Below are 25,878 nucleotides of genomic sequence, written 5' to 3' on the forward strand. Positions count from 1 at the left end.
ACTGCCGTCGAGGATTTCTTCTAGTTCTCGAGTGTCTTCATGATTCGAAAGTGGGGACATCACCTCACATCTGAATACGTCTTGTCAAAAGTCAAGAGTTGAATTCAGTTAGAAAAGAATATCAAACGTTTTCGGACACGAATTAATTTTCTAAAGAACCTCAATTTATCATCATCATCATCTTCATCATCATCATCCTCCTCATTCTAATCATCCAAACATCACATATAAACATCAACAAACCATTGTATTTTTTTTCTCCCTCCCCCCCTTTTTTTTGATCAACCTCCCTCTCACTACTTTCTCCCAAAATACAAAATGAATATGAAATTGAACAAAAAATTATAAACTCAGTTTAAAAATTTATGAGAAAGTGTAAAAAATAATTTTTTACAAACTACTATTTTCTCATCATGGATTCCGTTAAAGTACAACAATAAGTGTGAGAAAAAAAGTACAATTTAGAGAAAGAACATTTTTGTGAATTTGAAGAAAATGTTGAACCAGAAAAGAACTAAGGAATTCGTGAAATTAAATTAAGGTGATAAAGGAGAGAAGGAAATATATATAGAGTATAGAAGAAAGAAGTATAGTGTTGGAGAAAAAGAGAGTGGAATTTTTGAAAGCGGGGGGGATAAAAAAAATGAATTCGAAGGGATCGAATAATGCAATTTGTGAAAAAAATGGACCTGCTAGTGAAAAACTTCTTAATGATTCAACAGCAGGGGGGAAAATTATAAAAACTCCATCACAAGAACTCGATGAGTTTTTTAAAGATTTCCCATTAACGGATGAAACAAGTTGTGGAATTGGTTTTATTCGTGGACCATTTTTGCAGAGATTTGCGAATAAAAAAGCATACGTTTTTCTTTATGGAGTATTAGGATGTATATTTGGTGCTAGTTTCGCATATTTTAATGGTACTATTACAACAATTGAGAAGAGATTTAAAATACCATCGAAAACAACTGGTAAATTTTTGTATTTAAGAAAAGTTTTGTTTTAAAAAGTTTTTCTTTTTTTTCTCTTTTTCTATTTTATTTTCTTTTCTCGTTTCTTTCCCTTTCTTTCTTATTCGTTTTCCCTTTTCTTTTCTCTGTTTTTCTCTATTTTTCTCTATTTTTCTCTTTTTTTCTATTTTCATATTCTCCTATTTTTCTTTTTCTTCTATTTTATTTTCTTTTCTCCTTTTTTTCTTTTTTGTTCTTCCCTTTCTTCCTCTTAATTTTCTTATATTCTTTCCTTTCTTTTTATTTTCTTTTTTCGTCTTTCTTCTTTCTCTTTTTTCATTTTCTTTTTTGCTTTCTTCTTTTCTTTTCTAATTTTCCTTTTTTTCCTCTTTCTTCTCTTTTTTGTTTTTCTTTATTTCTCTTTCTTCTTTTTTGTTTCACCTTTTTTCCCTTTTATTTTTTCTTTTCCTCCATTTTTACCTACTTTAACCTTTTTTCTTTTATTCTTTTCCTTCTCTTCTTTTTTCTAGTCCTTTTCCTCTTTTTTTACCTTCTTTTACCGTTATTCGTTTATTTTTTTTCTTTTCAAGGAAAAAAATGAAATAAAAAAAAAAATATTTAAAATAATGAATTTTATTTTTTTTCTTTTCAAGGAAAAAAATAAAATAAAAATAAAAAATTTTTAAAATAATAAATTAAATAAAAAATTTATTTTCTTTTTTTCCTCTTCCTCCTTTTTTTCTTCTCTTACTTTTTTCTTTTTCTTCTTCTTTTTTTCTGCATCGTTTTTCAGTTTTTTTTTATTATCTTACTTTTCTTGTTTCTTTTCCTCCTTTTTTCTTTTTCTCCTTCTTTTTTTCTTTTTTCGTTGTTTTTTCTGTTTCTTCTTCTTACTTTTTTCATTGTATTCCTATTATTTTTCCCCCTTTTGAAAAGGAAAAATTTTTAAGAGTGTTATAATCTCTTTTTTGAGACAAAGTATACTTTTCGTTTAGGTATCATCACTGTGGGAAATGATATTTCGCAACTTTTTGTGACAGTTGTGTTGTCATATTATGCGGGAAAAGGACACAGACCGAGATGGATTGCCTTTGGAATTTTATCGGTAGGAAAAATTTTAATTACCGATTTTTACTTAAACAAGAAAAATATTATCAGAAGAAACAAGAAGGATGCTTTCATTTTTAGAATTTCAAATTGAATCTTAAATTGAATTTAAAATTGAATTTTAAATTGAATTTCAAATTAAATTTCAAATGGAAATTTAAATTGAATTTCAAATTAAATTTTAACTCCAGTTTCAAATATCGGAAACTTGAGAAAAACTAATTTCAATCATTTTTATATTTAATTTTTTTAAGCAGATAATTTATTAAAATTATGATGTAATAATGTCATAAACTTGCCATGTAACAGTACATATTACAGAAATATTTCAACAATATTCTCTGTTATATTTAGAAAGATAAATAAAATAAAAAGTAGTTTAAAATAATTTATTCTGTTTTGTTTCAATTTTTTTTAATTTAAGAAGGTCTTTATATTATATTTAGATAAATTGAAAAAAATGTTCCAAAAAAAATAATAATTTAATAAAAAAAAAAATAATAATAATAATAATAATAATAATAATAATAATAATAATAATAATAATAATTATTATTATTATTATATTCTTTCTATTTATTTTCTTTTGTATCCTCTGTTAGAAAAAAAATAATTATTATTTATATAGTCATTGAAAGAAATTTTTTTTTATAATAAATTAAAAAATATAGAAAAATATGAAAATTTAGTATTTCTTTTTACTTTTCAATTCAAAAACTCTTTTTCTCAAAAAAAAACAAATATTTGAACCCCTCTTTTTTGAAAAATAAAATTTTTTTTTCAATTTTCACAAAAACTATACCTCTTCTAAATTTTTTTTATTGGAAAGCTGAGATTTTTCCCAGTAAATTATGTAATTTTTATAAAAATGAAACAACAATGAGTTTTCAAGAAAATAAAAAAAATCCTAGTTTTTAAAAATTATTTGTTTATTTTATTGAAAATCCATTGTTGTTCCCAGTTTTTAACATTATACAATAATTTACTGCAAACAATATCATTTTCCAATAAAAATGATAAAAAAATAAAAAAAGATGTAGTTTCCCTAAATATTGAAAAATAAAGTTTATTTTCGAAATAAGAAGGGTTAACTGATTCTTTTTTTATAAAATATTTTCAGAACTGAAAAATAGACAAAAAATGCTTTAGAATTTACCATATAAAAATTAAAATTGATTAAATAAAACAATGTCCCTTAAAATCTAATTTTTTTTTTATTGAATGAGTTTACATGGAATTTCTCATCTGGAATAACAATTGAGAAATATTGAATTCTACCGTTTAAGTATTAAAAGACAAACAAAGAGTAATAAATATTTTTTTTAAGTTTAGAAAAAATATTTCGACTCGATTTTATTTTTCGGAGCAATTTGGTAATCTCTACTTTATTTATGGTACTATATTTAATTTCTCTCTGACATGGAATATCATAATTATTCAATTAATGTCAAATGGAAAAAAATGGTATTTTATTTTCCGAGTATTCTCACTATATGCACTATTCAAAAAAAAATAAGTCAATACATTGTAAGCTGAAAGGTATGAATGAAAGCATATTTGTTTGCGGCTTGGAATGACGAAAGCCATCCATACGATAGTCAACTTGCAAATACACCGACGCTTAATTAAATTACGAGCAACTGAAATCGCATCCATGTTCATTCACTAACATGCAATACTCGTTATGTGGTATTATTTTTTTTTATTTTTCTAAATTTAATTAATTTTCGAAAAATTTTTTTTTCAATTTCCCAATTAAAATTGAATTAAAAACTTTGAATTTTGACAAATTGATTAATTTGTCAATTTGAAATGGAAAAATTGATGGAAATTCAAATTTATGGAAGAAAAAAATTTCTTTTTAGAAACTGAAAATTTATTGTTAAAGAAGATTTAATTATTATTGATAATTATCTTTTAAGGCACTAATTTTAAATTTAACCCAGACATTTGCACAATTTGTAAACAAGAAATATTATCATTGCATTTACCAATAAATAAATTTTCCTCTTTTCACCTATTATTAATTACAAATATGGAAAGACGATAAAAAATCTTAATCATCAGGAGACATAATCAGATTATTGCTAGACAAGATAAGCTTCTGTAAATATCTTTGAAACTATAATCAAAGTGTTACAAGGAGCATTTTAAAATCTTGCATTTTTTTAATCCATTTTTTTTTTGCCTTTTAATATAGAATTTAAAAGAAGAAAAAGAGAAGACAAATGAAAAGAAAAGTTTTCGTTTCTTTTAATTTTCAGAATTCTTATTATAATTATTATTAATGATTAATTATTAATAATAAATATTATTTAGGTAAATGTAATGCAGACTTTGCATTAGATAATTAAGTTTTAAAAAGTAGCAAAAAGTAGCTTTCAAAATAAAAAAAAGGAGTAAAAAAGTACCTATCGAAAAATTAAACTTGATGACCAAAAAAATTCGTTATAGACACTTCACAAAACTGACAAGAATTCAATTCTATATTTTATTTCCTGACTTTTTCCTAATTTTCATCAAAAATATTTACTTCTATCTTATCCTGCTAATAAATTGAATTTCTGCAACAAATTTTATTATTCATAAAAGAATTTAAATATTTATAAAAATAATTTAATTCTTGCGAAGAATTTTATAAAAATTTTTAAATAATTCTTTTCTTTTGACTAATTTTATGCAAATTCTAATTTAAATAATTGAATTCCTGAGAAATTTTTATTATTCATGAAAAGGAATGAATTTTTACAAAGATTTTTACAAAAAATTTTTTAAATAATTGAATTCTGTTTGGAAATTTTATGAAAATAGTAGATATTGAAAATTATTGAATTGCGAAAAGTTTTTCAAAATAATTAAATTTCACAAGGAATTCTATTAAAATTTGAGACAATAATTTTAAAAATATTTTATAAATATATTTATAAAATATTTGAATTTTAAAATTTTAAAATAATTGAATTCTTGAGATGAATATTGTTATTTATGAAAATAATTGAATTTTGCAAAGAATTTCATTAAAATCCCTTAAAATAATTGAATTTTCGGAAATAATTTTGTTATGTATCGAAATAATTGAATTCTTTCATAGCATTATTAATGTAAATAATTGAATTCTTGGGAAGAATTTTATTAAAATCTCAAAGAATAATTGAATTGTTTCAAAAAAAAAAAAATTAATTAGAATTGTATTTAAAAATATTGATTTCTTTCGAACAAGTTTATTAAAATATTTGAAAATAATTGAATTCCTGTTGAGAATTCTCATATTTTTGTAAATAATTTAATTTTTCCAAAGAATTTAAAAAGAACATTTTTTTTTGAATAATTGATTTTTTCGAGGAATTGAAATTTAATTTTTATTAATAATTACAATTTTTCAGCAATTCCTGTGAAATTATATTAAAAATAAATTAAATCCAGCGATGAATTTTATTATTTATGAAAATAATTGAATTCTTGCGAACCTTTATATTAGAATTTTTTTAAAATAATTGAATTTCCAAGAAGAAATTTATTAATTTAAAAATAATTGAATTCTTGTGATGAATATTGTTATTTATTAAAATAATTGAATTTTTCAAAGAATTTTATTAAATTGCCTCAAAAAGTCAAAATAATTGAATTTTCAAATATTTTTGTAAATAATTGAATTTTTTCAAAGAATTTAAAAAGCACATTTTTTTAAATAATTAATTTTTATCGAAGCATCGAAATTTAATTTTTATTCATAATTACAATTTTTGAGCAATTCCCGTGAAATTGTATTAAAAATAATTGAAATCCAGCGATGAATTTTATTATTTATGAAAATAATTGTATCCCTATAAAAAATTTTATTAACATTTTTTTAAATAATTGGATTTCTGGAATTATTTATAATTTCTCCAAAATTCAATTTTTTTAGTATGTTTATATAAAAATAAAATAAATAATTTATTGAATAATTTACTGTTTCTTGTAATTGAATTCTCATAAAGAATTTTGTCAACAAATTTTTAAATAATTGAATTCTTTTATTTTAATAAAATTTTGAAAAATAATTACATTTTTCGAGGAATTCAATTTAAAAATGTATTAAAAATAATAATTGAAATTCTACATTGAGTTTTATTATTTATTAAAATAATTAGATAAATTTCTAAAAAGAATTTTATTATTTATAAAAATAATTGAATATCCCTTTAAAAAATGTTTTTATTTATGAAAATAATTAAAAATTTTATTAAAATATTGGATATTGAAAATCATTTAATTCAGGAAAATGTTTGAAAATAATTGAAATTTTGACAATGTTATTAATTTAATTAAAAGTTTTAAAAGTAATTTTATTTCAAAGAAGAATTTTGTTATTTATACCTATAGATAATTGAAATTTTGGCAAAATTTTTTTTTTAATTTTTGAACATAATTGAATTTGTTTGAAAAATTTTGTTATTTTTGAAAATAATTGAATTCTTCATAAGGATTTTATGAACATTGCTTTAAATAATTAATTTTTTCGGAATATCTATAATAAATATTATAAAAATTTTATTTTAAATAATTGAAATTCTTGAGTTTCATCATTTATGAAAATTATTGAATTCTTGTTTAGGATTTTATCAAAAATGTTTTTAAATAATTGAATTTCCATAAAAAATGTTATTATTAGTGAAATTAATTGAATTATTTTGAAGAATTGTATAAAAATTTTGTTTAATATTTGATTTTTTCGAAAATTTTTGTTAAATGCTTTTATAAATTCATTGAATTCTCGTGAAAATTTTATTATTTATGAAATTAATTGAATTTTGGATTAATTTTATCATTTTTTTTTTTAAACTTGAATTCTTTTGCGAAATTTGATTAAAATACTAGATATGGAAAATAATTGAATTTCGAATATTTTTTGAAACAAAATTGTATCTTTTTAAAGAATTTGATTATAATTTTTGAGCAAAATTTTTTTATTTCTATTATCAGCGAATTTAAAGTAGTGGAAATTCTAAAAAAAACAGAAATATCTTTTAGTGACTGAAATCTAAGAAAGTACCCAAATAGTAGCATAACTTGAAAAAAGTAGTAATTAGTAGGTTTTAGTAGATAAAATGATAAAATGATAAAAATATTAATACTACATTTTTCAAAACTGTTTTCAAAAACAAGTTTTTTACTTTTCAGGTGGTTTTATTTTGTTGTTTGACGATGCTTCCACATTTTCTCTATGGTCCAGGAAAGGATGCATTGATGTTGACTGAAGAATATGGCGTAGCTCGGGAAAATTTAACAGACAATATCAGACTGTTAATGAAGGAAAAAAAATTCCTCTGCCAGGACAAGGAAAGAGATGCTGATTGTACTGAGGAAGATGGGAATTTCACGCCGCAGATTATTCTCTTTATAGCACAAGCCATATCAGGAGTTGGTGGTTCACTGTATTATACATTAGGCGTTTCCTACATGGATGACAATATTCAAAAATCAAAAACTCCAGCACTTATTAGTTTCTCTTTTTTTATACGGATGCTGGGTCCTGCGATTGGTTACGGCCTAGCATCATTTTCACTCGGATTTTACATCAGTCCAACTTTAACACCGACAATTACCACTCAAGATCCAAGGTAATTCGAACAAACTTAAATTTTTCATTTCTCAAATTTCATTTAATTTCAAATTGAAAAATTTATTTTTTTCAAATCTTTCTGGAATTATTCATAATTTTATTTTGGCTTCGAGAGAAAAATGACATAGCATAAAGTTACTTGTAATAGTTAAATATTTTTATTGGTACAATTGGAGGATTGTTGGTTTTATCGAAACTGTGTTAATTGGATTGTTCCTGTATTTTAAGGAACATGTTTTTTCCTACCTATATAAAAATATCATGAAGAGAGAAGATCATTGATAGAAATCGTAAAATCAACGGATTTGAGTGCAAGATTATAATATTGTCTTTTTGATAAGAATAATTGTTTCTGATTACATATAGAATATTTATAGACATTTTTATCTTTGGATGTTAACAAATCAGTTTTATATTTCTTATACATTAGGAAAAATGATAAATAACTAAAATTCCTGGCGAAATTCGTTTAAGAGCCATTTATTGCAAATTGACGACAGACTGAAATGGTTCACTAGTAATGTACTAAATAAGCAGTTAGTGGATCAATATGTAGACTGAAAAAAATTTAACTATCATTATGTGGTTGAGTGAAAAGTAATTAAATTAATTACTTTCCCACATAGCACAGAAATTTTTCTCAAAATTTATTAAAGATTGACTTGCAAACTTCGAAGTATTTAGTTGCAGCATTTGTCTGGATAGTCAGGTATTTTTAGAAGTGCTAAGGAATTTAAGGATCCAAACAAAACTAATTTTGGGAGTACCATAAGACACTGGGTCAGTTAGGTACGAAAAATCATCATTGGGTCCGAATAAAGTTCTAGACAGCAATGATGGATCCAAAACGAATTGTAGAAATGCTGCCAAAGTAGAAAGAGTCTGTTGGTGCTAAAACTCAACAAGAAGTTTGCGAAAGGTCTTCTAAAACTTGATGACTTCAGACATAGGAACACAATTTGCTTTTCACAAAAATTCCAATATTCAAAAACAATATTCAGGGTTGCCACAGGTCAGGCAATTCAGGGATTTTTAGTAAAAGTGGGAATTGGAAAAAATTGAATTTTTAAAATTCATAAGAAAACTGAATTTTGATGTTTTTTTGTTTGCCTCGTAAACTATGCAATTACCACGAATTTCAATACAAAACCTTCCATTTTTTCTATTTCTGACAATAATTTATTTTTAAATAACTTAATTTTACAAGAACTATACTAAAATTATGATTTATAAATTATTTAATGAATAATTTTTACAATTTTCATAAATACTGGATTGATAAGAGGATTTTAGTTAAAAATACTAAAAAAAATTTGATTTTTGGAAAAGTTACTAATTAAAATTTGAATTGTTTTTACAAATAATATAATTCTTCTTCCGACTTTAATTACTTTTAAAAACTTTAATAAAATTCTTGGGGCGCATGATTATTCCCCAAATGTCATTTTACCGAACTGCACTTTTGCGAATACTCATTTTTGCGAAAAGCCAATTTTGCGAAATGTCACTTTTGCGAATTGTCATTTTTTCGACAAGCTATTTTTGCGAATTGTCATTTTTTAGAATCGCCATTTTTACGAATTGTCAATTTTCCGAAAAGTCATTTTTGCGAATCGCCATTTTTACGAATTGTCATTTTTACGAAAATACATTTTTGTGAAATGTCATTTTTGCGAAAAGCCATTTTTCTGAAAAGTCATTTTTGCGAAAAGTCATTTTTGCGAAAAGTCATTTTTGCGAATTGACATTTTTGCGAATTGTCATTTTTGAGAAATGTCATTTTTGCGAATTGTCACTTTTGCGAATCGCCATTTTTACGAATTGCCATTTTTACGAAATGTCATTTTTGCGAATCGACATTTTTACGAATTGTCAAGTTTCCGAAAAGTCATTTTTGCGAAAAATACAATAGAAAACTTGTAGGTCTATAAATTCACTATTGTATTTTTCGTAAAAATGACAATTCGCAAAAATGACTTTTCGGAAAATTGACAATTCGTAAAAATGGCGATTCACAAAAATGACTTTTCGGAAAATTGACAATTCGTAAAAATGTCATTTCGCAATAATGACAATTCTCAAAAATATCTTTTTGCAAAAATGACAATTCGTAAAAATGACTTTTCGCAAAAATGACTATTCGCAAAAATGACAATTCGTAAAAATGGCGATTCGTAAAAATGGCGATTCGCAAAAGTGACAATTCGCAAAAATGACATTTCTTAAAAATGACAATTCGCAAAAATGGCAATTCGTAAAAATGAGTTTTCGCAAAAATGGCTTTTCGCAAAAATGACATTTTACAAAAATGTCTTTTCGTAAAAATGACAATTCGCAAAAATGAGTTTTCGAAAAATTGACAAATCGTAAAAATGGCGATTCGCAAAAATGACTTTTCGGAAAATTGACAATTCGTAAAAATGGCCATTCGCAAAAATAGCTTTTCGCAAAAATGACAATTCGCAAAAGTGACATTTCGCAAAATTGTCTTTTCGCAAAAATGACTATTCGCAAAAGTGCAGTTCGGTAAAATGACATTTCGGAAAAATGACATTTGGGGAATAATCATGCGTCCCAAAATTCTTGGCAAAATTTCAGAGGAATTCAATTATTTACAAAATTTAAAAAAAAAATTTCTTGGAAATAATTCAATTATTTTTAAAATTAATAAAATTTTCATAGAATTTAAAAAAAATTTTAACAAAGTTCTTTTCAAGAATTCAATTGTTTTTAGAAATAATAAAATTCTTTACCGAAATTAAATTATTTTTATAAACTTGAATAAAATTCGTTGCAAAAATTCAATTATTTGTATAATTATAATAAAATTCTTCACAGAAATTAAATTATTTTTATAAACTTGAATGAAATTCGTTGGAAGAATTAAATTACTTTCAAAAGTAATAAAATTCTTTTCAGAAATTCAATTATGTTCAAAAATTTTTAAAAAATCATCGTCAAAATTTCAATTATCTTTATAAATAATAAAATTCTTCTTCGAAACTCAATTATTTTTAAAAATTTTAATACAAGTCCTTGGCTAAATTTCACAGAAATTAAATAATTTATAAAATTTTTAATAAATTTCTTCGAAATAATTCAATTATTTTCATAAAAAATAAAATTTTTACAAGAATTCAATTATTTAATATAAAAAATTTCACAAAATTTTTCGAAAAATATCAATTATTTAAAAAGAGTTTTATAAAACTCTTTGCAAAATTCAATTATTTTCATAAATAACAATATTCATCACAAGAATTGAATTATTTTTAAAAGTAATAAATTTCTTTTTGGAAATTCAATTATTTAAAAAATTCTAATAAAATAGTTCGCAAGAATTCAATTATGATTCATAAATAATTAAATTCATCGCTGGATTTCAATTATTTTTGATACAATTTCACAGGAATTGCTTAAAAATTGTAATTATTCATAAAAATTTAATTTCAATTTCTTGAAAAATTTAATTATTTCAAAAAAATGCTTTGTTTAAAATTCATTAAAAGAATTCAATTATTTACAAAAATATTAGAATTTTTCACAGGAATTCAACTATTTGCAAAAATTATAAAATTCTTTTCAAAAATTTAATTATGTTTAAAAATTTTTAAACTATCATCGTCAAAATTTCAATTATCTTTATAATTAATAAAATTCTTCTTTGATATTCAATTATTTTTATAAATAATAATATTTTTACATGAGTTCAATTATTTAATATACAAAATTTAGTAACATTTTTCGAAAAATATCAATTATTTAAAAATAATTTTCATAAAATTCGTCACAAAAATTTAATTATTGAAAAAAAAGTTAACAAAGTTCTTTTAAAAAATTCAATTATTTTTATAAACTTGAATAAGATTCGTTGCAAAAATTCAATTATTATAAATAAATAATAACAGTTTTTACCGAAATTCAATTATTTCTATAAATTTGAATAAAATTCTTTGCAAGAATTCATTTATTTATATAAATAACAAAATTCTTCACAGAACTTTCGTTATTTTTATAAACTTGAATAAAATTCTTTTCAAGAATTAAATTATTTTTAAAAGCAATAAAATTCTTCTCAGAAATTCAATTGTGTTCAAAATTTTTTAAAAAATTCTCGTCAAAATTTCAATTATCTTTATAAATAATAAAATTCTTCTGCGAAATTCAATTATTTTAGAAAAATTTTTAATAACATTTTTGGGAAAATTTTAATTATTTCCATAAATAATAAAACTCATCGCAGGATTAGAATTTTTTTTGATACAATATTTTAATTAAATTTCTCGAAAAATGTAATTATTCTTAAAAATTTTATTAAAATTTGACAAAAGAATTCAATTTTATTTAAAAATTTGTTAATAAAATTTTTTATGAGAATTCAATTTTAACAAACATTCAATTATTTAATAAATTATTTATTTTTTAATTTAAATAATTGAATTCTTCTAGAATTTTCTAATAAAAAATGATTTAAAAATGAATTACCGAATAATCCATTTATTATTTATGAAAATAATTGAATTATCGTAACGAATTTTATTACAATTTTGTCAAATAATTAAATTTTTTTGAGAAATTTTACTATTTTTTAATAATAATTGAATTCTCGCGAAGGATTTTATTAGGATTTTTGTAAATAATTAAATATTTTTTGAAAAATTTCATCGTAATTTAAAAACTATAACAAAACATGAAGAAGGCGATCACTCCGAGTCGAAGACTCGGAGTGAACGCCTTCTTTATGTTTTGTAATAATATTCTTATAAATTGTAGAATTTGAATGTTTTGAAGAATTTTGATTCCTATGGAAAAATAATAATGATTAAATATTTATTTAAAAAAGATTTTATTGATGTTTTTAAATAATTTTACAATTAATGAAATTTGTAAATAAATGTAATAGAACATTTTTTTGAGTATCTAATGATTTTTAGAGTGAATCAGAATATTTTTTAGGGCCAGGGGAAAAATTGAAAATCTTGTCTGGAAAACAGGGAAAAATAAAATTAAATATTTGTGGCAACCCTGATTATTGCAAAAGTCTTATGAACATACAGCAAACGTGATTTATAATGGCCTAACATTTTTGGAATATTGCTACAACGGAGTAATTCTGCAATGTAAATGCCTAGAATTCTAGATGTCTAGACGTGCAAGTCTAGAAGTCTAAATGTTTAGAAATCTAGGTGTCTAGAGGTTCTTTAAATGTCCTAAACGTCACCTAGATATGGAACAGATTCCGAAACCTAAAGAGTATATCTAGACCTCTGGAAGTTTAGATGCCATTAGTTGCCATACCGTTTGGTTATTTCAGAGTCTTTATCATCAGCTAAAGTGGATTGACCTCTTGAAGTGCAACTCCACCTATTTTTAGATAAACACTTACCTAAGGGATATTGAACCATTCCGAGTTGTCAAAAATCAAATCCCATAACACCCAAATAGAAATTAGCACATTTCCTAATCTCTGATAATCTTTTTTTCCAGATGGCTCGGTGCATGGTGGCTCGGTTGGATAATCCTGGCAATTCTACTTTCCCTTTTTGCAAGTATAGTCGCACTTTTTCCTAAATCACTACCCCGGGCTGCGGCTAGAAGGGCTCTTGCCTCCCAAAAAAATAAATCATCCTCAAGTCTGAAAGACAACGAAGAATCAGAATTACCATCCTTCACTGATATGATAGAAACATTTAAACGTCTCTGGAAAAATAAATCATACATGTGCAACAATTTTGCCTCTGTATTTTACTGTATGGGCTATATGCCCTACTGGATATTTATGCCAAAATATATAGAAACTCAGTACAATCAATCAGCATCAGTCTCGTCACTAATTACCGGAACGGTTGGTCTAGTATTTAGTGCCTTTGGAATTCTTCTTTCTGGTTTAATGATTACGATCTATAAGCCAAGGGCAAGATATCTGGCTGCATGGAATGTTATGATTGGAGTGATTTCCGTTATGGGAATGATATTTTACGCTTTTCTAGGATGTCCGGCGAATGATACTCGAGTTGCTCGCCAGTCTAATGGTTCCTTGAAACCAACTCTAGCATGCAATGAAGATTGTAATTGCGACTATGTCACTTTTAATCCCGTTTGTACTACAGCTGGGAATACTTTCATTTCCGCCTGTCATGCCGGATGCACTTCTGTTAAGGTTTGTATGATTAATTTTTTTTCCACTCACAGCCTCGCTCACAGCCCTGAAGCTTGCAGCAACATTGTCACTTTCTGACTGTATCAATGTTGAAGGAATATATCATCAATATTGTTGCAAGTTTTAAATTCCATTTGGTTCTTTACTATTTTATTTTCTGTTAACAAAATTTTTTCTTGCATTGTCATTTAATGGGTAACATTGACATTCTGAAAATTAGATGGTTTTTCAAAAATTCATTTATAATTTCCGAATATCTTTAGGACGTTGGATACACGTAGGATATCGAAAATATCCGGATAAGAGAATCAGTTTTTCGAAAATTTTAGGGAACCACAATCCGTTAAATCAGAAGTACTCATAAAACATTCATCTGTGAGCTGGAAACATTTCTTTGCGATTGAAATTACCGGCTCGACAAGAGCATCTCTCTCTACTACGACTTCTTACAATCTTTTGTACTCGTTCGTAATTATTGCATCAGGCTAATTAATCTAAATGAGTTCCTATTGTGACCGCAGTTATAGTGATCTAAATACTTTATATGTCAACAATATTTAATGGTTACATTCTATTCACGGTCTTCGAGTAATTTAACAGTATTTTTATCATTTTTAATTCTTTTTCAAAATAGTTAAAATAACTCGTACCCACAACAAATCAAAAGGCCTTATGGGGATAAGTGGTCGTTATTGAATAATTCTTAGTTTGTCAATGTTATATTTCCTAATAAATGTTATCATCACTTTAGCCAAAATTTTCATAAGCTGACAACAATTAGTACAATAAATTTTTGGTTTCTTATTTTTTTCAGCTAGATGAAAATGGAACAAAATTTTACACAAATTGTTCTTGTGCAATGTCGAGGAACTCTGAAATGATGACAAATCTTTTACTCAGCAGTACTTCAATATTAACGGAAGATCCTTTACAAATGAAAATTAAAGAGGAATATTCCGGCTTTGCTGTATCAGGCTCTTGTCCAGTGGATTGTCAAGAGAAGTTCTACATTTTCCTCGCAGTTGTTTGTTTGCTAAAGTTTAGCGGCGCCACAGGAAGAGCGTCTAACTTTCTTGTTTCCGTGAGATGTGTCGAGGAGAAGGACAAAACTGTGTCTATGGGCTTTGGACTGATGATTATGAGTCTTTTCGCCTTCATACCATCTCCCATTTTTTTTGGTTACATTTTAGGTAAATCTTTTCACCTTGTTTCTTCTTTATCAACTTGTTTCATAATATTTTTGATCAACTTTATAATGTTGTTCTTGATCAACTTCTTAACGACTTCCTTAATCAAATGTTTAATGACGATCTTGATTAACTTTTAGATTAATTAAACCAAATTCACTAAATTTATTTTGAAATAGAATTAAATTTATTAATTAGAATAAATATTTTAATTTAAAGATAAAACATGTCTCGTGTGGGGTAAAACGTGCAATGGATCCGGGAACTGCTGGCTTTATAATGGAGAACAATTAAGATATTTAATGAATTTTACAGCTGCTGGTAAGTGTAGAAAATCAAATATTTTAATAAAAATTTATAAGGTTTACAAAATTTCAAGTTTGCTTTATTTTTCACAGCTTTTGTAGCAGTCGGAATAATCTGTGATGTAGCAGTGTGGTACTTTGTGAAAAATGTAAAAATATTCGACGAAGAGGTTGAATTAAAAGACGTAAATGAAGAACAAGCTGAAGGAACAATAAAGACAACTGAACAAAATTCACTTAGGTCATAAAGAACTGCTTAATTAATTTCGAAATTACTTATCACGGTACATATATATACCTACGAAACTAAAGTTTTCTTAAGAACAAATTAATATTAAATTATTAAATTTTTTTTATTTATTCCATACTTCTCTTAAATTAGATGTAAAAATTCCTTTTACCGGCAAGATCTGTTAAAATTATATCTTTTATTTATCTATTGAAACAAGTAAATGAAAAAAATTGTAGGGAGATTGTTGAAGATGATTTTAAATAAAAAATGTTGCTTATTTTAAATGGTGAATTATTTATTTTTCACAGCAGAATTATTACATAATTCAAGGGAATAACAATTAAAATAAAAAAATCTGGCAGCATTAAAAAATATTTTCGTAAATATACTTTATACATTATTAAATATTTGACTTGTGGTGTTGTAGACGAAAATTCGTTAAGATTCTACGTTAACGAAACGTAAGGTACGGAGAGTAAATTTCTTTGGTTGTAAAAAATGTATCTCTCCTTATCCATTTCTAAAAAAAATTATATCCTATAAATATATATTACATTCTTTCATAATTGTATTAAGTATTTATAACAAAATACCCGGAGTGACTTTTTTCTATTAATTTTTCTATCTTTAATACGAATGATATTTTAAATATGTCATCTAGTACCATAAATGGTAAAGTTGAAACAAAACATTTGGTAAAAAAAGTCTATTTACTTTGATGTGAAATAAATTCGATCAATGGTTTTAATTTTATGAAATAAAAAACATAAAAAACAAATTTATGCTATTTTGTCAAGTTGCGAGATGTTTCGATGGTGTGGTTTACCATCTTATTCAGGATAATTTATTTAACAAAACACAAAATTAATAAATATATAACAGTTATACACATAAAATTAATAAACACAAACTGATAATAATACCTGAGTATTTAAAATAATGTTTGAAATAATGTCATGTTTGAAATTTAGTTGATGTGCACGTACCACAGATTTATCGTTTTTATGTTCATTAATACGTGTGTTCAATGAGCGTTTCCTCTGACCAATATAATTTGCAAGGCAACTTTACAATTGAATTTGTAAACATCATTCGTTTCTTGACATTTCTTAATTTAGTTTTTTCCCAGTTTTACAATTGATTTAAGATTTTTATTAGCAATCGGAATAGAACAAATTAGCAAAATTGAAATTGTTAAATGATGAATAGTCAATAAATTTTAGGAATTTGCTTATACTTTAGAAGTAATTGATAAGTCTATCGAAAGAGGTTGACTGCTGATACCAATAATGTAACATCTTATTGTTCATAACATTTAAAGTGACATCTGAAAAATTAATTTGATTATCAAGTTGTAGTTCGTAAGTGAATTGTAAATTATTATTGTAAGAATTAAAAGTATTAATGACCAAGTCAATATGGTTTCTGTGAATGCAAATGATCGTATCGTCAACTTATCTGTAGTAAAATAATAAAATACAATTATATTGAGTTTTTAAGACGTTAAGACAATCAGATTCCAAATCATCCATTACAATGTCAGCAAAAAAGTGATGAAATGGGAGAACCCATTGGAGTGCCATCAATTAATGCTCATAATGAATCCCAGAGACTTAGATGCTTTGGACACAGTTTCTGAAATATGGTAATTGAAAGAAAAAACGCTTGTGAACAATACATTCAAATCTCTCACCCTAGTGACTCTATTTAAAATATGTCCATCAATAAGATAATTATACAGTTAATTAAATTAGCCTGAAGATAACGGTAAACCACACCATCGAGAGGTTGCGACTTAACAAAATAACATAAATTTCTTTATGTTTTACCTTCTATTGATCGAATTTATTTCTCATCAGAAATATACACTCGGAAGGGAATCTAAATTTATCATTAAAAGTCTGTTTACTTTCTGTTCTTTTTTCCTTCTCACAGAGAGATATCACTTTTGATCATATTTTTATAAATCCGTACATGCGAATGGTTGTACTTTTAAATTTTTGCTCGAAATATTGTCCCTAGAACTGGAAATTGTCTCCTGTAATTGGGGAGTTGTTCTGTCACGGACATCGGGCAAACTTCCAAAACCGGAAGAATCCTGACCACCAGAAGGTGGTCTTATCGAAATTGGTGCCCCATTTACCGTGACGTCTGGTTGTGATTTGTAATTTCCATCTTCGAGTGATCTGAACAATGTCTTCACTGTGTCCAATCGATCTTGACTAGCTTTCTGCTGATATTGTGGAGAGAGCATCCTCTCCTCAAGAACCTCTCTTGATGATCTCAAATCCCTCGCAGTTTCTATCTTAGGCTCGACGATCGGAATTCCAATTTCGTTAAAGTCGCCCGTTTTTCTCCATGGTCGTTCAATTGGACTTGTGGCTCTGAAGATTCTCGGATCCTCGTAGTGATCAGGATTTGGAAATACACGTGGAACGGCTCCAAGTGGTGATTTCAAAATAGGAACAACTGCTTCTGGTTTAGGAGGAGGGACAGATTCTATTCTAGGAGGTGTTTCGTTGACATCGTGATCGGAATCATGCTCGAGGAGTTGGTAGGAAACTTTGGGACTTGCTTTCTTTAGAGGTACACTACCGTCGTCACTTGATGTCTCTAGTTCGTTATCAGTGTCATAGTTGACTTCTGGACTTTGTTCTTTTGATTTTTGATTCTTTTCTGCTTTTGGAAATTGTGAAGTGGTTCTACGATCTCCTGGTCCTAGGGGTCCGTATTTCAAGGGACCGTTGTTCTTCTGATGATCGTCGTCGATCTTCTTTGGTAACACCTGAACAGCGCCGGCCGGAACCGTTCTTCTTTGTTCTACTTGACTAGGACCTGCTACTTCTGCAATTTAGAAATGATGAAAAAATTGAGTCGTCTAATTTAATTCTTCATCTTAAAGCTATTTTTTTAAATTCATTATCGAGCACGAAGTCTGAATGAATAAAAATGATAGGAAATAGTTGTGTAGTGTAGTTTTAGTGACACTAGCGCTTCAACGGTGAGAATGTTGCAACTCAGGTGGGGAAGTTTCGATTCAAGATAAATTCCACTAACCTTCAATTTCAGGTGGTGTTGGCGGAACCTCTTCAATCAGTAACGGTTCCCTTTGTGATTGGGTGATATCCTGCAATTCTCTGCCCTGCTCCTCTTCCTCAATCAGCGTATCGTAAAGATTCAAATTACGACAAAACCACCAAACAAGAGACTTAAATAAGAGGCTTATGGCCAAGAATAAAATCGTCACGTAACATAGGTAATTGCCAAGATTTCTCGAATGCAAGCGACAAATACCAAACTCTGCAGTTCCCCAGTAAATACAAGCAGAGTCGGCAATCTTTTGATAAATTAATTTTCCCGGTATGTGAACGAAAGCTGCGACTAAAGTTAGCCAAAAGCCTATTGAGAGTGCTTTATCTTGAACGTAAACGGATCTCAAGTTGATGAGCAAGTCGCCTATGATGATTGACGCCAGGAGAGAATACGCTATTACTGTAACAGCCTGTTGAAAGAATAAATAATATAATATAATAATAAAAAATATCTTTAAATTTTTTTAAAAATTAGAAAAACTAGAAAATTTCTAAAAAATTAGAAAAACCTTAGAAAAACTGTGTTGAAAATAAAAATCTGGAAATTCTTTGAAAGTAAATCATTTAATTTAATTATTTTATTTTTCTATTTATTTTATTCAAAATAAATGACTAAATCTATGAAAATTACCTCAAAAATAAGCCAACCAAATTGACATTCCTCGTTTCCGCAAGAGCCATCCCGTGCACTCGGGTCTATTAATCCAGCCGACAAAAGGCACTTGCATCCACTGTATATTTTTTCACCATTCATGTAATTAGATTGAGTGCAGCCAGCATGACAGGGACTATAGAATGTTTTCATCCCACTGCTGTCACACACGGGTCTGAAGTTAGCGTCTCGTGAACACTGACAATCATAATTGCAATGCCTCGATAAAGCAAACCTATATTGGCAATTTTTTTTCAAAATTAAATTAAGTCCTCTATTGACTGCATAAAAATTTAATAAATTAAAATTTTTTTATGATATTAAATACGAAAATATGTGTCGAAATAATGGGAAAAGATTGTAATTAGTTTTAGCGACACTAGCGCTTCAGTGGTGGAAATGTTGCAACTCAGGTGGGGATTTTTTAATTTGCAACAATTTTACAAGTTTCTTCTCTACAGAAAATACTTTAAATCAATAATTCTTTCTTATTCTAAAAGAAAAGTAAGTTTAAAATTTAATGCTTTGAATTTTTCCCTAACCCTAACGAATATTCTAATTCAATCTTAAAATATCTCGAAACTCAAAAAAATGTTCTATTACATTTATTTACGAATTTCTTTAATTGTAAAATTATTCGAAAACATTAATAGCTTTATTTAAAATAAATATTTTATTATTAATTTTTCATAGGAATTAATATTTACAAACATTTCAAATTCAACAACTTATAATAATTAAAGATGACCGAGTTGTGATAAAATCATTATTTTATATTATAAAAATATTGTTCTTCAAAATTATTTTCATCAAATCAATTATTATTCTATAGAATTTTTAACTAAAATTCTTCTTTAAATCAATTATTTTTAATAATTTTCGAAAAAGTTCTTTAAGAATTTTTAAATTCATTTGTTTACAATTCAATTTTACGAAATTTCGATTATTCAAAAATTCTCCAATTAAATACATATATTAGAAAATAAAAACTATAAAAGTTTAAATAATTTTAAAATAATTCAATTAAACTTTTCAAAAAAAAAATAATTCTTCCGAATAGTTTGTTAAAAGTATGAAAAATTCAAATTTTCATAAATTTTAATTTGGAAACCTTTTCAAAATTCAATTATTTCTAAAAAAAATTCACGCTGTAATGCTTTTAATACTCAATCATAATCTAAAATTTTAACTGAAATTCATTTTTAAATAAATTTTTGTTAAAACATTCTACGAAAATTCAGTTATTTTACTACAGAAATAAAATAATAATTTATTGAATAATTAAATGTTTCTTGCAGTTTAATTCCCGCAAAATAAATTTATCAACAAATTTTTAAATAATTGAATTCTTTCGACGAATTTTAATAAAATTTTTAAGAATAATTACATTTTTCCAGGAATTTGATTAAAATTATAATAAAAATAATTTAAATGGTAATATGACTTTATCACTCGTTCGTATTAGTTATTTTAATAATTAAAATTTAACGATCATTACGAGTCAATAATATATAATAATATTATTGACTCGTAATGATCGTTAAATTTTAATTATTAAAATAAAAATAATTTAAATTCTGCAATGAGTTTTATTATTTATGAAAATAATTGAATTCCTAAAAAGAATTTTATTATTTTTGAAAATAATTGAATCCCTGTAAAAATATTAATTATTTACGAAAATAATTGAATTATTGCGAAAAAATTTATAAAAATTTTTTAAATAATTGAATTTTTGTGAAATTTTAATTATTTATAAAAACAATTAAATATTTAGGTAGAATTTTATAAATTTTTTTTTAAATTAATTTGTTTTGCAGAATTTTATTATAATAGTAGATATTGTAAATCAATTAATTGAGGAAATTTTTTGAAAATAAACGAAATTTTGTCAAGAATTTTATTACTTTTAAAAATAATTTAATTTTTTGTAATCATTTGTAACTTCTCCAAAATTCAATTTTTTTAGTGTTTTAGTATAAAAATAAAATAAATAATTTATTAACTAATTAAACGTTTCTTAAAATTGAATATTCTTAAAGAATTTTATGAACAAATTTTTAAGAAAAATTACCATTTTTGAGGAATTTGATTAAAATTTAAAATTGAATTAAAAGTAATTGAAATTCTGCAATGCGTTTTATTATTTATGAAAATAATGGAATGTCTAAAAAATTTTATTATTTATGAAAATAATTGAATTCCTGAAAAGTATTTTATTATTTTTGAAAATAATTGAAATCCTGTAAAAAGAATTTATTTTTTATGAAAATAATGAAATGCTTGCAAAGAACTTTCATTTAAAATTTTTTTTTAAAAATTGAATTCTTTTGAAAAATTCTATTAAAATATTAGATATTGAAAATCATTGAATTGAGAAAAATGTTTGAAAATAATTGAAATTTTGAAATTTTTTAAAATTTATTTAAAATTTTTCAAAGTAATTGAATTTTGAAGAAGAATGTTGTTATTTACAAAGATAATTGAAATTTTGACAATAATTTTTTTCTAATTTTTGCAAATAATTAAATTTCTGCGAAGAATTTTATTACTTTTGTAAACAATTTAATTTATTCATCCAATTGTAACTTGTCTAAAATTTCATTATTTTTAGTTTAATTATTTTTTCATGGCTTTAAATTTATTTTTCAATTATTTTTAGTGTTTTTTTTAAATATAAATTCTTTTATAAATCCATTATTTTTAATAATTAATTATGTATTAAAAAATGTAACTAATTTCAAGAGAATTTGAGTTGTAGGATAGTACAATTTACGGACTCTTCGTACTTTTTTAAACAAATTACAAACTTAACAGACTTTTCTTTTAAAAAACTGTTTTTTACGGATAATAGTAATTTATTTATGATAAAATAAAGTTGAAAAAATTTGTTTTTTCATAAAAATGAAAAGCTTCATACGATTGAAAATAGGAGCCGTGAATAGAAAATTTGTTGTTAGTATTAATTAATTATTGTAGATTAATTAGCTAAAAACTCACATTCCATTATTATTGACGCCAACTATTGGTTTCTTGGCGCAGTCAACAAATGCGAGAGAAATAAGTATAATTCCCGTTACGATAGTGATTACGATACTATAAATAGCTAGTGTCCTGGCTTTCGGTTTTGCTTTTGCGATTACCAATCCCGATACTATCACAACTAATCCAATCACAACTGGTTTTAGAAATGCTGCAAAAAATTCAAAAATAATTAAGGAAATAATTAACAAATTTAATTACTCAATTTGACAATAAATTATCACTTTTTTAAAAAAAATTTTTGACAATAAATTCAGTAAATTTTCTAATTTCGACAAAATTAATTATCAAAATGATATAAATCAGAATTCCTGTCAGAATTGATAATAAATATTTAAATACTTGTTGCAATACGGGAAGTGAGAGGATCACTAAATCCAAGAAGTAAACCAGTAGGCCTGGGCACATAAAAACGTGACTCAAGAAATATGTTTTCGTTTGCTATGAAATTAACAATGGCCATGGCACAGAAAGCTGCTGCAAAAACATTAGAGATCAGAATTTTATTAGTAACGAGCCTCAATATCGATGGGAGGAATCGTGTGCTGCCGACTTTTTTGAAGGCCACTTGCGAAGTTCGTAACGTTCCACTTGCTTCGTCGAGTATTGTTTCCGCCGCCTGCTGCACCACCTTGAATAATTTCAAGTTCATTTGCAATTAGTCTGACACATTGTACTATTTCAATTTTTTTTTACTCAAATACTTCTTTTTTGCGAAAGTAAAGAAAAAAAAGGAAAAAAATACAATAATTTGAACAAATGAGTGCGAAATTTAAATAAAAAACTTAACAAACGAGTTAACAAACAATAAACGCACTTAATTGTTGTAAATTAACTTAAAAAATAAACTTTACATTGAAAGTTATCCTGAATTTTGTTTATAAGCAGTCAATGGGTAAAAGAATAAGAGAAGTGTCCCCCCACCACTCAGACGTATGGTGGGGGGACCACTTCGCACTGAAAAACTACAAGAAAATTTCGAAAAGAGATTAATTCTGATTGTAAAATTTTAATATTAATTATAATATTATATAACTTTTTATATAATGAGAGAGGAGAGGAAATTAAATAGAGATTAACTTTGAAATAATTCTTCACAGAATTTTTAATACCTCTGATGGCAATCTTCGAGGAAACCATGAGAGAAAAATAGCTCCAACGAAAATAAGAACTGTCAGTATTGGCCAGCCTAGCCACCATGCTCCAATTTGTTCAGTGTACGATTGAACAATTTCCAAATTTTCCGAATCTATTCTACAAAGAAAATCATAAGTTAAAAATTATAATCACATGCTTTGCACTCAATTACTAAAACCTACTATTTACTACTTCTTTCACGTTATGCTATACTATTTGGATACTTTTTTTTTTAAATAAATCAATTATTTAACCAAAGTTTTATTCAATTCTTCACAATAATTCAATTACTTTCACTAATTAGATAACATTTTTCATGGAAACTTAATATTTAAAGAAAATTTTTGATGAAATTTTAAGCAAGAATTCAATTATTTTCATAAATAATAAAACTCATTGAAAAATTTCAATTATTTTTATAATACTATTTTAAATTAATTAATCGAAAAATTCAATTAATTTCACAAATAAGTTTTCCACAAGAAATAAAATTTTTATAATATTTATTATATTACGAAAAAATTAATTATTTAAAACAATGTTTATGACATTCTTATGAAGAATTCAATTCCTTTCTTTTTTAAAATTTTAATAAAATTTTTCACAACAATTTAATTATTTTCAAATATTTTAATGAAATTGTTCGAAAGAAATCAATTATTTTAAATACAATTTTAATTATTTTTTTTTTGAAATAATTCAATTATTATTTTAGATTTTAATAAAATTCTTCCCAAAAATTCAATTATTTACATTAATAATGCTACGAAAGAATTTAATTATTTCGATAATAACAAAATTATTCCCGAAAATTCCATTATTTTGAGACATTTTAATAAAATTCTTTGCCAAATTCAAATATTTTCATAAATAACAATATTCATCACAAGAATTCAATTATTTTTAAAAGTAATAAATTTATTCTTGGAAATTCAATAATTTTTTAAAATCTAATAAAATTCTTTTCAACTATTCAATTATTTTCATAAATAATAAAATTTATCGCTGGATTTCAATTATTTTTAATGCAATTTCACAGGAATTGCTTAAAAATTGTAATTATTCATAAAAATTCAATTTCAATTCCTCGAAAAAATTCTTCAAAAGATTATTTCCGAAAATTCAATCTATTGAGGCATTTTAATAAAATTCTTGGCAAAATTCAATTATTTTTATAAATAACAATATTCATCACAAGAATTCAATTATTTTTAAAAGTAATAAATTTCTTTTTAGAAATTCAATTATTTAAAAATATTCTAATAAAATCGTTTGCAAGAATTCAAGTATTTTCATAAATAATTAAATTAATCGCTGGATTTCAATTATTTTTAATACTATTTCACAGGAATTGCTTAAAAATTGTAATTATTTATAAAAATTTAATTTCAATTTCTTGAAAAAGTTAATTATTTAAAAAAATGTTTTGTTTAAAATTTATTGAAAGAATTTAATTACCTATTTACAAAAATATTAGAATTTTTCACAGGAATTCAAATATTTTCAAATATTTTAATGAAATTGTTCGAAAGAAATAAATTATTTTAAATGCAATTTTAATTAATTTTTTTTTTAAATAATTTAATTATTCTTTTAGATTTTAATAAATTTCTTCTCAAGAATTCAATTATTTACATAAATAATTCTTCGAAAGAATTTAATTATTTCAATACATAACAAAATAATTATTCCCGAAAATTTAATTATTTTCATAAATAACAATATTCATCACAAGAATTCAATTATTTTAAAAAATTCTAATAAAATCGTTCGCAAGAATTCAATTATTTTGATAAATAATAAAATGCTTTTTAGGAATTCAATTATATTTAAAAAAATTTATTAAAATGTCACACAGACAATCAATTATTCTCAAAAATTTTAATAGAATTGTTTGTCAAATTATTTAAAATTTTTTTTGTGAAAATCTTCGTAAGAATTCGATTCTTTTTATAAATAATAACAATTTCTCAAAAATTCAATTATTTAAATTGAAATTTGCATAAAATTAGTCGAAAAGAAATCAATTATTTAAAAATATTTATAAAAATTCTTGGCAAGAATTAAATTATTTTTATAAAGATTTAAATTTTTTCATGAATAATAAAATTCGTTGCAGGAATTCAAATTATAAGCAGGACAAGAAAGAACTAAATTTTTTGATAAAAATTAGAAAAAAGTCAGGAAAATAAAATATAGAATGGAATTTTTTGTCAGTTTTGTGAAATGTCTAAAATGAGTTTTTTTGGTCGTCAAGTTTAATTTTTCGATGGATACTTTTTTTTAGTTTTAAAGCTACTTTTTTAAAATTAATTATCGAGTGCGAAGTCTGTAATCAGTTTTTATTGATTAATTATATATTTTTTCTTAACCAACCCTCAACGAATTTCTCACAAGTAAAAAATTTAT

General features: G+C 24.7%; 2 protein-coding genes across 5 annotated transcripts in view; one reads left to right on the forward strand and one right to left on the reverse strand.

Annotated features, from left to right (window-relative positions):
* Positions 1-15,830, forward strand: LOC122503686 (solute carrier organic anion transporter family member 74D). The gene is made up of 7 exons (XM_043614323.1): positions 1-971; positions 1,946-2,055; positions 7,221-7,660; positions 13,150-13,822; positions 14,637-15,012; positions 15,229-15,330; positions 15,408-15,830. Exons 1-7 carry the CDS (start codon positions 644-646, stop codon positions 15,560-15,562), a joined length of 2,184 nt encoding a protein of 727 aa, XP_043470258.1. The 5' UTR covers positions 1-643; the 3' UTR covers positions 15,563-15,830.
* Positions 15,821-25,878, reverse strand: part of LOC122503670 (solute carrier organic anion transporter family member 3A1-like) — a 16,754-nt gene continuing 6,696 nt past the window's right edge. For 2 of the 4 annotated variants that reach the window (XM_043614299.1, XM_043614303.1), the window contains exons 5-10: positions 23,445-23,586; positions 22,675-22,963; positions 22,291-22,483; positions 19,270-19,525; positions 18,604-19,048; positions 15,821-18,390 (exon numbers count right to left, since the gene is read on the reverse strand). In XM_043614299.1, coding sequence (XP_043470234.1) covers positions 17,507-18,390; positions 18,604-19,048; positions 19,270-19,525; positions 22,291-22,483; positions 22,675-22,963; positions 23,445-23,586 — 2,209 coding nt within the window. In that variant the 3' untranslated portion in view covers positions 15,821-17,506. The remainder of the gene's footprint in view (positions 18,391-18,603; positions 19,049-19,269; positions 19,526-22,290; positions 22,484-22,674; positions 22,964-23,444; positions 23,587-25,878) is intronic. The other 2 variants (XR_006301770.1, XR_006301771.1) reach the window with 2 other exon arrangements.

Source organism: Leptopilina heterotoma, unplaced genomic scaffold (assembly GCF_015476425.1).
Source record: "Leptopilina heterotoma isolate Lh14 unplaced genomic scaffold, ASM1547642v1 Lhet_11, whole genome shotgun sequence".
Classification (NCBI taxonomy): domain Eukaryota; kingdom Metazoa; phylum Arthropoda; class Insecta; order Hymenoptera; family Figitidae; genus Leptopilina; species Leptopilina heterotoma.

Bases quoted from the DNA above. Each gene is read 5' to 3' on its own strand.
- LOC122503686 (XM_043614323.1), top strand. From the start codon at position 644: ATGAATTCGAAGGGATCGAATAATGCAATTTGTGAAAAAAATGGACCT. The intron at 7,661-13,149 runs GTAATTCGAACA...CTTTTTTTCCAG, and splicing joins ATTACCACTCAAGATCCAAG to ATGGCTCGGTGCATGGTGGC. The intron at 15,331-15,407 runs GTAAGTGTAGAA...TATTTTTCACAG, and splicing joins AATGAATTTTACAGCTGCTG to CTTTTGTAGCAGTCGGAATA.